At 45.9% G+C, this 13,410-nt stretch overlaps 1 protein-coding gene across 10 annotated transcripts in view; it reads right to left on the bottom strand.

Annotated features, from left to right (window-relative positions):
* The window catches only part of AFDN (afadin, adherens junction formation factor), a 101,096-nt gene that overhangs the window by 31,862 nt on the left and 55,824 nt on the right, over positions 1-13,410 (bottom strand). For all 10 annotated transcript variants that reach the window (XM_040628062.1, XM_040628056.1, XM_040628059.1 and 7 more), the window contains 2 exons: positions 11,005-11,108; positions 8,781-8,867 (listed from right to left, as the gene is read on the bottom strand). In XM_040628062.1, coding sequence (XP_040483996.1) covers positions 8,781-8,867; positions 11,005-11,108 — 191 coding nt within the window. The remainder of the gene's footprint in view (positions 1-8,780; positions 8,868-11,004; positions 11,109-13,410) is intronic.

Below are 13,410 nucleotides of genomic sequence, written 5' to 3'. Positions count from 1 at the left end.
GGGAAAAAAGAACCTAATTATCTCATTAATGACTTACATTCACTATATGTTGGAATCATAACATTTTGGATACTGTATAAAATAAAACACATTATTAAAATTAATTTCAGGGTTTTTTAAATGTAGCTAATACAACATTTAAAATTACTTTTGTGGCTCACACATTCTACTGGACACCACCATTCTGACACTATAGATTTTTTCACACTATATGTTATTAGTAGCCACGGGTACTAGCAATAAATTTATAATTATGCAGATAACTGAGTAAAAACAAGATTTTAGCACAAGATAATATACATTATATATAACATTATACATCCTGATTTCCAACCATGGGAAGAGTAACCATAATCACTAAAATGGAAAGGCTAAATAATTTTAAGGATTACTTGTTTAAAGCTACCTAAGTTTGTATTTGAAGGTATTTCTGTATTTTTAGTCTTGTATTTGTAAAATTAAAAGATTAATCAGAATCATCCAGAATTATCCATTCCCACTTAACAAATCAAATTCCTTTTTATTTTTCTTATTTTTTAAAAAGATTTTATTGATTTATTTCAGAGAGAGAAAGAGAGTGTGCACAAGCAGGGGGAACAGCAGAGGGAGAGGGAGAAGCAAGCAACCCAGGTACCCCTCAAATTCCTTTTAAAAAGGGTCTCCTGAAAAGCAGTTATATATTTTACAGGCACCAGGAATTATGAATGACACTAAGTACAATTTTGGACTTTAATTAAACTAATGAGAAGTAAATTTTTAAGCATCAAAGCCACATTTTCCCTTCCGAAGACACTCTGAGTGACATGGCGGTCTAGTGCCTGAGCTGCTCTGTTTGGCGTCTGTGCTCTCCAATATCATTCCAAACTCCTAGAGAGCAGAGAGTGTTGACCAAATATGCCCCAGCCAGGCCACGCAAAAGAAATGCAAAAGCTAGATCCTTAGTCCTTAGAAAAGCAATTAAAATGGAGTAACAGAGATCCCAGGTGTGATTTTAGGATTTAATCTTAAGTGCGCCTTGAATCTGCTTCTCTTTCCTTTCAAAGGGAGAGGAGGGGTTGGAGAGGGAGGTGGGATTACTGAAGAAGAGGAGGGCAGGGCACCGGGAAGAGAGGTGTAGCAGAAGTGTACTGGGGTTTCCTTGTGGAAAACGGCAGAAGAAGAATGGCAGTAAGTTAACAGAAAAGGTTCCCAAACAGAACGATTGAGGCAGAAATAAGAACTCAGCTGCTACACACCGTACATTCCCCAGAACTCGAGGAAATGCACCCGTGGCTTGGCTGCTTACGTGTCAGATGAGGACCGGCTGCCCCCAAACAGCTAGTCTCTGCTCCCACTGGCACATCTTTGAGAAGACGGAGGGTGAGGTCCTCTCACCTCGGGCACAGATACTCAGTCAGGAGGAGCCTACGCCTCAAACGCTCAGTGGCCAACTAAGTGTGTGGGGGAGTATGATATGACTAACAGCATAAAAACATCATTAACACACAAGCCAAAAAAAAAAGGCAGCAGCAGGAGGAAGGAAGATATGCCGGCAAAGAGTCAAGCCTATTGTTCCCAGGGCTGGAGACCTAGTGTGGGCTCTTTACTGAAGGTTCCAGAACAATAGTGGGCCGGGAGGACCTGTGAGCCCAGCAGTATTTAAAACTCATCAGGATGTTCAGTACAACTCTCTGCCCACGTGCTCCCTTCTCAGGGTCTGAAAGTAGATTTACTTCCCATCAGACAAGGAGTTCTGATTCGTAAAGTATTAAAATTCAGACAAGGGTTTTAAAAACATTGAAAAGCTCTTCTTGGTGGGAATTACCTTAATTCTGAAACAATCAGTTTTAAAACTTGTTCTTGATACACATTCCACCCTCAACAACCCTGGAAGTACGTGCCAGGTGCTCCCGGACAGGTGTGGTGTCATAAACAAGCCTACGCTTGGTTTCCATGAGCCAGGCTCCAGGTCCAGTTCTGTTCACTGCTTACCCTTGGCACAGAATACAGAACACATCCCATCTTTCCTTTCCCTCTTTATGAAATGAAGGAAATGAACTACACAGGGGAGTCAAGTTGGGTCCCTAGATGGGCTGCAGGAGGTCTGCGGTGTGTGTGCACTGCACGAGCACAAGGGTGCAGGGCTTTCCCAAGACCTCAGGGTGGTGTGGAAATGAAAGGAGCGAGACCACAGCAGGCGAGCTCCTGGCTTCTGTCCACTGCTCATGCAGGTATGCCCCGTGCAGGGAGGAGACCTGACTCCCAGGCCTCGGCTGAGAGCAAGTGGGCGAGGCTGATGCAGTCTGAACCTTCCCCAGACTGGGGTACTCCACAACCACAGCCGATCCCCTGCATCCAGTGAGCCATATAAAGATCCTTTCTTACCATGCGTCCTATCATGTGAAATGATTCTGCTTCAGAGCTTTAACGTTTCTATTATGTGACTACTATAATGAAATTCAATAATTCCATCAATCCAAGAAATTAGCACTTAGACCATTATTATAAAATAGGTAAAAAATTATTCTTTGATATAACTTAATTTACTGTTTTGCTTTTAGAACAAAAACATGAAACATTATTTCCAAATTCATGAACAATAGTCATGGAGAGCACTAGTCATTTCATACAACAGAAGAAATTCTGCAGTCACACTGGGTACTTTGAAACTGATTTTAAAAAGGAACCAAATTTCCTGACTTCATCTTTTTGACTAGGTCTTTCCCTCATGGTCACAATAAGACATTAAAGAATGTGAGAATGAAGGTCTCAAATTCTTCAAAGGACTTAATCGTAGTTCATGTCAGGAATTTACTCTTCAAACAGTGAGAAGGTGCTATATTAATAAAGACTGTTTTCATCTTCTTTTTAAGACAAAGGAATCTTTTTTATGTTCTAAGCTAATTAAGATTTAAAAACTTACAATCAGTATATAGTCTAAAAGCACAAACTAAAATACTTTTAAGACACTATTCAACTGTTCGTTTCAAAATAAAATAGTAAAATATCCTAAGTACCTTAAAAATGGTCATTTTTAGGTTCACTTTTAGCAAAAGTGGGTTTCAGAGACAGTCAAAGCCACCTAATGCGCCCACTGGTGCAGAGGCTCTGTACCCCAGCAAGCCCCACACGGGCTCTCAGCATTATTTCCAGCGATCTTCACCATATTATGACCAGCAGGAGTACATGGGTGTTTTTCTTGTGCAAAAAGGGTAGAGGAACTTTTACTTTATGAACCTTTCGAAGGTGCAATATTAAAATACAGAGCAACCAACCCCTGGGTGTGTAATTACGAGCCACGGTACGCGGGGCTCAGGAGCCAGTGAACGGCTGGTGGGTTTCAACAAGTTCTCCTGGAGGCAGCCGCGCTCTTGGAAGGGTCACAGTTCAGAGCTTGCCCGAGAACAGCCACGTCCTCAACAGCACCCTGAGGAAACTCACCAGCGATCCTGCTCTTCCGACAACAGAGAACCACATTCTGATCCCAGCACCGCAGCGGCTTCTCCAACTGAGGAAAAAAACAGCTGTCTGCCCCCCTCCGTTTTCCACAGCAACCAACAGAGCTGGTCTTTGAGGACACGGATCCGCACAGCTCTGAGCTGGACATGAGGACACCGAGCGGCATTTAGCCGCGCGGGCTGCAGCGAGTGCCGCGCTCAGGCTCTTACGTAACCAGGCAGCTCTGACTTGCCTTCACTTGGTACTTTATTAAACTTTAAAAAGAGCTAGAAAAATAAAGAGGGAATTGTTTGTATTTTAAAAATCCAAATTAAACAGGAAGCACCGTGTTGTCCCACAGACGAGTAAGAAGCAGCATACTAAACTTCCCCAAAAGCAATGTTTTAAAAAAGTAAACTGCACACACATACTGTTCCAAATCATCTGGATTTCATAAAACTGAACCGCAATGTGGAAGGGGCGTCAGGGAGCTTAACATCAAAACATCGTCCAGCCTCACAGCAGCTAGCCACACACTAATTAGGAAAAACATGAAAAAAAGACTGGGCCAAATACAAAGACCACAACAGCTTAAGGAAAACACAAACTACACAGACACCAGGAAGAGTTACTGGGGCCTCCAGGCCCTTCTGTGCCAGACACGCAGCAGCACCGAGGGAGCGAGATGACACACGGCACCGTGTGGCCAGCGAGAGCCGGGTCAGAGCCTTCCCACGGCCCCTCTCACTCGTCCAGCCGTGGTCTGCTCGGGGCTCCGCGAGGTGCACACGTAGATCTCGCGGCACCGGACCAGCACAGGAGGCGAGTTGCGCCCCAGCAAAAAGGAAGCAACAGTTCCCAATCGTGCTGAAACACCCCCCACCCCGTGCACTGGCCTGCCTGGCACTTAAAACACATTCCTGAAACCCTGAAAACAAACATCCTCTATGGTTATAGCTGATGCAGACCTATGCCATGTATCAGCCTCACCGGGCTGTTCTAGCAACGCGTGTCCATTAAATGACTTCTGATTTTTATGGCAGAGTGTTCCTTTCCTAGTACCAAAGACATTACAAATAAGTCTGAGAAAAACAGGTTACGTGGAGCAGTGGGGAACGGCAAAATTCACGCTCATTTCAAGACCAGGCATTAATGCCCTGTTTATGTCTTCAAGGGGCACAGCGTCCACTTAACGGACCGTATTCTCTGAGTTACTTTCTCCAGAGCATCTCTCTGCGTGCTGTCTGGCTCTCAGTTTTTGAGTTCCATACCCATATATCCAACTGTCTGCGACACAATACCCTCACTCATCTAGCCAGACCGCCGTCCCAGATCTCAAAGGTCGCTTGTGCAAAACTGAACACTTGACTCTCCCACTGCCGAAACCTCCCCCCTGGCCCAGCCCTGCTTTCAGTACGTGCCGCTTCCACAGGCTCCGTGGCTGAGGGCAGGGGCACGGAGCACCCCGCTCTTCCTCTCTTTCACCCACCACAGCTGATTCATCCGCCACAGGGAAAGCTGTTATTCAACAAACAGGCATTAGCATCCACAGCGCACCAGCAACAAGACAGCCGGCCCAACCTCAATGACAGTGCTCTACCCCCTGTGGCCGGGCCGACCACCTGCCTCTGTGGCCGCTTCCCAGGGCTGAGCCTCTGTCACCTTCCACCAGGAAACTGGTGATAGCTTACTTACCACTGCTGCTCTGATTACACTTCTGAGCCCCTCAAACCCGTGCTCTCTGAAGGACCAACAATAAACTTTTGAAACCTCACTCTGATCTCATCGTGCCTTTATCTGACCCCCTTCAACAGCTACTTCTCTAAGCGATACTAAAATGCACAACCACGTCAAGACCTCAGGGACTCTAAGTCCCTCGGGGACACAGCCACACTCCCGCACTGGCTGCCAACCTACAGCTGCAGCAGAGGCCGCAAGGCCCACAAGGCAGAGATACTTGCCATCCAGGCCCTCGCAGGAAAAGCACGCGGACTCTGCTGCAGGGGACGCAGTCCCGCCCCCTCTCTCCCAGATGCACCTCGGAAGGCTTGCTCCCACTACAGTGCTCCAGCCACACAGCTGCGCCTTTGCCCGCGGCCCCTCTTCTGAGATTCTCTGCCCACCATCCTCTACCCGGCTAGTACGCGCGCATCCTTGAAGTTCCAGCTGAAAAGGCATTTCTTCAAGAAGGCCTTCACTGATCTCCACTCTCCACTGGCATTTAGACATTCAATAAATAACCCTGGATAATAACGACCTCTGGTGTCATTCACTCGTTCCTGTTTATTTTTGCCTCACCTCTCAAGTAATCAAGGGTTTATGTACTGATAAAGATATTCTTGTGGGAGAAACAATCACGAGAGCCAGGTGTATACTTAGTTTTATTAAATCTACTGTTTAATAAGCTAATGAATTAACCACCTTAGCATTAAATCTAGAATCTCTTTGCAAAAAACTTTTATTATTACTTTTCTTCTAGTTCTAAATTTATAGTTTCACTGTGGAAAGTATTTAAAAAGACCAGAAACAAGAACAGTGCGGAAATCACTGAAATGTGGGAGGGGATGTCACCTTCCCAGTTTAGGAAAGGAAGGAGCAGGCCCTCGAGGCCTCCCTCCCATGGGGCCTTCTATGAAGAGAGGTGAGACAGGGGTGAAGACACTGAGCATGTGCTCCCTATCCTAGGTGCTCCGGCAGGCGCTGCAGCAGGAGCCATGTGGGAAGGCGGCGGGAAGGAGAGCACGCTACTTTCAGAAATTAGGTACCAGCCAGTCTGCTGTAGATGCGACACAGGACCCATGCTCTCCATTCCAGCTTTGGGCAGTAAAAAGGGGATCTTCTGATTTCTTTCTAACTTCCTTTGTTGTTCTATTCCCCACGAAGCCCCAATTCTATAATCCTATATCCCAATTAGAAATGCTAACAGTGGTATTTTCCAGTTTTTTCTACAAATCTTTTTTTTTTTTTAATGTGTCAGTAGAGAAAACCACCAACAGAAACCTAGAGACTTAAAGGTTAAAAAGTGAAAATTATACTCTATTTTTACATAACAGGCACTTGGTATTCTCTCTTGGAATAAACAGTACCCTAACAATTAGCTACTACTTTCACACTGAGTTTATTATTCTAGTATTAGTGAAAGGAACAAAAGACTCCTCTTAAGACTACTATATAACCTGAAGCTAAATCCTGTGTGTTCCCAACTTAAGCAAGGCTAACAGAAATCAGTCACCGTGCTACCATGATTTCTTACCACAAGTTACAAATACTTCTGTAACTGCAAGGATTCCAGAGTCATTTCTATTTTTATGACAAAAGTACTTCCTACTGACTACAGAGAGAACACCATTTCCCCCATGCTTCCTTGCATGAAAGCAAATGCAAACCAGGATGGACAGGAGCTCAGAGGGAGTGGCAGTCAGCAGAGGTAGGGGTGGAAGAGGCGAGCAAGTGCAGAGAACCACCACCAGGACAGAAGCACAGCTGCGTGGCCAGCAGCCACAGTGTGGGCGAAGGCCAGGTGGACCAGCTGTCGTCGCTGGTCCTGGCCTGAGCACTCCAGTAGAGACCTCAGGGGTCCTGCCCTCCAGGCTCACTCACTCCTTTCTCACTCCTTCCCCTGCTCCGGTCTATAGAAAGGTGGAGGGACCCCTCCTGGCAGTTAGAGGACTCTCCCCACTGCCTGCCATCTAACCCTTAGCAGGAACCATTCCTGGGGGAGAATGGAGGGCTGGGACCGTGCCCTCCCTTCTCCCTCTCACCCACAGGCACAGGTAAGTGAATCAAGGCGTGACTGTGACTTCAGCCCATCTCCTTGTCCTAACCGCCCACTGACACCCAGCTGTCTGGCAAGAACAGAGACCAGAGGGGAGGGCAGGGGCGGGGAGGGCAGGGGCGGCACCCACATGGGGCCTCACTGTGTATGCGACGCCTTTACATGTTACCGGGTGCCAGGGAAAGGATCAAAGAGGCTTATGTAAATCAGACTTGCTTCTTTAGAAAACAGGCTGTTCTGTACTGAGAGAGAGCATAACTTTCTGAGCTGGAAAAGATGGAGCTGCCAATAAACAGTGGCCCTGCTGCCCCACAGGCAGTAGTACTTCAGATCCCAAGTAAGATGAGCACTAGAAGGGAGGTCCACATATATAAACACCTAACAGGAAATAACGCAGGTTAAAGTTTTCCTGTGTATTTGAGTGTGGCAAGATAATTTTTCATCTTGATTGTTTTTTTCCCTAAAAATGAGAATTTGATTCAGTTGGTAAGCAAAGAAAATAGTCCATGTCTAATACCTTCCCATTCACAACTCCAAAAAGTTCTGAGTTGTGGGTCCATTAAATCAGAATAGTCTGGAAATATAGCCCCCAAGCATGACCCTTATCAGGAGTAAGGGACTCTGGAGTATGAGAGGGGCTAACAGGTTCCAGACCTACGCTCTGGCCCATTTTGGGTGACCCCACGTAACCTGGCGGTTCAGAACCAGACCACTGTGCCCTACGTCCTCCTGTCCACATCCGACAAAGGCTCGCCTTGGCCAGCAGATTCCCAAATGGGATCCTAGCTGTAGTCTATTCATCCTACACACCACGCCCTTCCCAGACACAGCTTCCTGAAACGTCAGTTCCATCGTGACCCTTTTGTTTCTCTGTGAGATCTACAAGATACGGTGCAAACCCCTCACCGTCAATGAGGAGTTTCCAGAATCACCTGAGCACCACTTCCCTCACTCCACTCTCCCTTAGCCATACAGGTTTCACATTACGCACACACAGCCCGCAGCCCGGCTTCGCGCCATCCCTGCTTGTCCCCAACCACTCCCTCTTAAGGCTAGCTGGGATGCGCTTCACTCCCAGTGCCCCACAAGTAGGGCTGCGACCTCCTAGGCCCCGCTGCACACCCGCTGGAAGACAGCGCCTGGACAGGGGAAGCAGAGGTCCACCTTGGTATCGAGCGAGTGGGGACGCGTCCATGCCCTAGCGCTTGAGAAGGCGTCCGATGCCCCGCTCTGACCATGTGCGAGACCTTGCTCCTGTTTCAGACTAAGGAATCCCTTTTCTCCCGTGCCTGCTGTGGCCCAACAAGTTTTGACTCTGCCTGCCTCCCAGGAGCAGCACTGGCTCGACGTCAAGGTCACACTCTCCACAGCTCCTGTTTTCAGAGCAGGACGCCGTCCCTCCATTGCCTGAGCCTGCGTACCGTGGACACGTTTGTGAAACACCACTACCCACCCCCGAGAGAGAGACGTGCACGCGCGCTTTGTCCATGGGCAGCGAAGGGCTCCCACACGCTCGGCTCTGCCGACTGCTGACCGACTCAAGGTCCGGGAAGGAAGTGTGACAACTCACGTCCCAACTGTGTCCTACCTTTGCTGCAACAATGCTGAGGCCCATCCCATTTTGCTTTTTAAGAGTCACAGTGATTATTTCAGGTTCTTTCCTCAGAGGCTGAGCCTGAAGAACAAAAAGAAAGGTTAATTTTATGTCTGAAATGAAGTGTTTCTAGGTTAGACAACTCATGAGCTATTCGGCCAATCCTACTCACTGTGGTGAATGGCACAGACAACGAGCAAGGATTACAGATACTGCTCGTGGAGTAGCCCGGTAAAGGATCAATACTCCCGACTCAAGAGCCGCGAAGATGAAACTAGTCAAAAATGCTATTTAAATGTTAAAGAACTTAATTTATAAAACAAAACTACACTTCCGTTACTATCAGATCAGAAAAACCCAATCATAAAAATTAAATTAAGATGTTACTTTACTACCTTTCAAAATTAATTACTAGGTGTTTTTTAAAGAAGAAATGTAAACCTATTTTACACCATCTATGGGGAGGTCAGAAAAGACCGCTGTAACAAAGATGACCCAACATCTGTCTCTTGGGAGAACGCAAGAGTCATCTAAGGTTAGACCACCCCAGATGCGGGCAGCACTGCTCTACATACTTTGGGTAATAAAGTCATGGCTCAGGAACGGAGGCCAGTTCTTGAACTGATCCCTAAGCAAATGAGGAACTGTCCACTGAAGTTACATGGTATATACACAGTACACCTCACCCAAAGAGCAAACAAAATTACGGAAGAAAATCACCAGTGCATACTGGTGCACACTAAGGGGTAATTTAATCAAACACGTAAGTACGAAGGCACACTGCCAACAAGTGGTAATTATACATGTGGGTTGTTAATTTAGAACCAAGGTCAGTGAGACAACACTTTAAGGAAAGTAAGTAAGATTAGGATTAAGATGACACACTTTTCTTTTAGAGGAAGACGTGAAAGCCCTCGAGGGGTCTCTGAGCACACTGGCAGGATGAAGGCCCATGACCCCACCTACGGAGGAGCTTGCTGTCCTGTAAAGTCTGGGGGCTGGAAGCTGCGGTCACGTGGGATGTGGCCAACAGCTCGTGAGGCTGAAGCACGTGTGGGGGCACAGTCACTGCGTCAGTGGTACACGTGGTCAGCGCTCCGATGTGACAGGGCTACTATCACTAAACCAGCGGCTGGACACGGGGGACACATGCTCCAGTCTGAAGCATGCTACTCAGTCATGACAGATAATTACCTGGAATTTGACATACAAAACACACATGACATGCTTCACTTGACGTTAAGTATTGCCACCTTATACAATCTGTTTTCTTAGAAATCAGATACGTGGCAGGCACCAGTTTTTAGGGTGGCACAAGGAAGTCTCTGAGCTTCACAACATTTCCGGCTGTTCTCACACACACACCAGAATCTCTACATCTTGGCCCAGGCACACTGGACGATTCCATGCCTCCTGGGACTCGGTGGACAGGTGAATAAACGGCCACATGCAACCACATGTAACACACTGACCCCGACCCACAGGAACCTGGACAAAAATACGGTCACATCTGTTTGCGCCTTCTAACCCGTAAGTGGCTTAAAAAGATGAAAATGGCAATTACAGAAGGATATTTAAAGTGAAAGATTTAAATGAAACTCAACAACAAAGTTCGAAAAGGAAAAATTTCATTTGTTTCTATTAATCAGAGACAGGGCAGCCTATGTAGTATAGGACAACTGTGTCTGCTGTCACGTTCTAGGGCATGAGGAAACATTCTTTGTTGTAGGAGGGAAAGCAGAATTTTCCATAAAATGTATAAAGCTAGCAAATACGAGGATTGACTACTCTTTCAAAAGATACGAAATATCAGCAAGTGATTTGATACATATTTAAAACAAGGTAGAACCAACCATAAGGAGAAAATAATTCTACTAACGAAAAGCATTTTCTAATAAAATTTGTAAGGCTATTGTATTAATATTTTTTAAAAATATGTATTAACATTAAGCCTGGTATAGCTATGGGTGGAAATATTCTTTATTTTTAAAAATACCATTTGTTTATGGACAAAAGCATACAGACATGGCCTAGAAAAAAAAATATGTAAATCATGGTTTCAGATTTTTTAAAATAAAATGGGTATTTAAAGGTGATTTTAAAATAGTCCTATCACAACAAGGCTCACTATAATCAAGGAACGAGTCTGTGTGACATTTTCAAACCGTGAGGAATACAGGCCAGTCTGTACTCCACCTAGGGCCCTCCCGATACTTGCCAGCTCCGTGCTCTCACGCAGAAGGTGGCTCTCATAATCTGCACCTTCAAAATATATCGTCCAAGTACCTGGTGAGCGTGCATGAGGGACTAGCCTGCAAAATCCTGAGAAGAGAACAAGCAAATTATAAAACTGAAGAGCACAGCACATCAGCCACGTCATCTTTAAGGAGGGAAGCAGCATCACATACCAACTGCTTCATATCTAAAGACATTTATTTTTCCTACTCTACATACATTTGTTCCCTCTGAAAACAGAACTATCAGACATTTAAACTCGTTAGTTGTTTTGGTCCAGTGGAACTCAACACCATGCTGAAAAGTGAAACTGGTCTTCCCTTCTCTTTGTTTCAGAGAACTTTTCTCCTTACTTCTATAAGAAATCCCTGAAGGGCACTATAACTCCTTCCTTGCTGGCCAAGCACTCCTCAACAATACCCAGAATACCTTTCACAACAGAGACCAGAAATGACACTAGTGCACATGTCTGCCCACGATGTCACACCCTGGGCTCTACAGTTTTCACGCAGTACAAGATCCGACCTGTAGGAGGGACCCCTTCTTGTGACTCTGTCCAAATTTCCTTACAAGTCACTTAAATTTCTTACGAATAAATTTTAGAATCATTTTATAATGTTTTAAAGAGTATCTCTGATATTCCCATAATGAAAAAATGACATCTTTACAAAACTAAGCTTTTCAATTCAAAATACTTCATTTTTTCATTTAGTCAATTCTTATTCTGTGTTTCTCGGGAATTTCCTGACAGAGTCGTATTATCACATAGGCCTTGCACAATTCTTAAATTTTCTCCAAAGTGGTCTGGTCTTACTACTATTAGCAGCTAAACAATTACGAGGAGCACAGCACATGCCTGACATCACAGTGACGGCTCTTGCCAGCACGCACAGCCTCACCTAGTCCCGCGGACCTGGGGCTGCGGAGGGCCCTAGCTGGCGCCAGCCGGCACTGGCACTCTCCCACTCTTGGATTCCAGCGGTGAGGAAGGCCCGCCCGTTATTTTTGGGCACTTATGAGGTTTTTTGCAGTAAAGGGAAAAGGAGATGTCCACAGAATGCAGTTAAAAGTATATAAACTTAGATTCTTTTTTTAAAAAAATCACTATTTCAATCCATTTTCATTAAAATATGACCTACAACTTCTCCTTCCCCCACTTGAGGGGACTGTGATTATCATGATTTTGAAATGAACAATTTTCTTATTTTCTTATTTTTTCAAATGGCAAGGCTGGATCACACAACAAGCAGACATGTTCTGCTCTCCTGGCTGAAGGAACGCAGCTCGGATCAGGTATGAGTCCGCGCTGGTTTTATAGGTTTCTCTCACACAACTGTGTCATAGGACAAAACAAAAGGAATATAAATTGAGAGCACATAGTAGTTCTTTATTTGGCTTACAAAGAATTGAGCATGAAGAATTAAAAACAGTGATGTCATAAAAGAAACACCTAGTTCTTTGTAAGTCTTGTAAAGGCACCTCTGTAGTAGGCCGTGTTATCATCTGACACGTACGGAACAACACGGGGACGCCAAGACCATGATGAAATATCACACAGGTTCTGAAATCAATCACTCAGGGGAGCCTCAGGGGAAGTCAGAGTAAACTTTGGCACCGAGACAGGAGCTCACTCTTCCCACCTTGGCAGTATTTCCTTTATGGCACACATTACAAACCGGCAGCTGTGCACACACCACAAATTACACATACGCATCTCAAAAATGCTAGTGAATGAGTCTTCCCGTGTGCTCGTTCACAAGAACTTAGTGAAGAGCAGCAGTTGCTGAGCACTTGACACCCAGCAGCCCCATGCCAGGTACGTGGGAGAGTACGGGGAGCCCGCCCCCCAGGACTCCAGCTCAACCCCAGAGACGGACAGATGCGCTTCAAGTGCTGTCACAAAAATATCCCAAAAGAACACAGACTCACTTGTGGGGAAAGTGGCTTAAGTGTCAAGAGGAGGCTGAGGTTTTCTAGACAAAGGGCTACCTGACTGGGACTTAAGAAAATAAATACATGGGGCGCCTGGGTGGCACAGCGGTTAAGCGTCTGCCTTCGGCTCAGGGCGTGATCCTGGCGTTGTGGGATCGAGCCCCACATCAGGCTCCTCTGCTATGAGCCTGCTTCTTCCTCTCCCACTCCCCCTGCTTGTGTTCCCTCTCTCGCTGGCTGTCTCTATCCTGTCGAATAAATAAATAAAATCTTTTTTAAAAAAAAAAAGAAAAAGAAAAAGAAAAAAAATACAAGCGTGCAAGTGAAGCAGCGGGAACAGGGGGTAAGGGGATAAGGCACAAAGGCACCCGCGTGGCCGCGCAATCGCAGTCAGTACTAAGGACGGGGCTGGGAGCGGAGCCCGTGCGGAGGGGACCTGCTCAGCCGCCAGTGTGCT

Source organism: Ursus maritimus, unplaced genomic scaffold (genome assembly GCF_017311325.1).
Source record: "Ursus maritimus isolate PB19 unplaced genomic scaffold, ASM1731132v1 scaffold_13, whole genome shotgun sequence".
Lineage (NCBI taxonomy): Eukaryota > Metazoa > Chordata > Mammalia > Carnivora > Ursidae > Ursus > Ursus maritimus.
The sequence above is the reverse complement of the archived record's forward strand: the minus strand, read 5'-3'. Positions and strand labels throughout refer to the sequence as shown.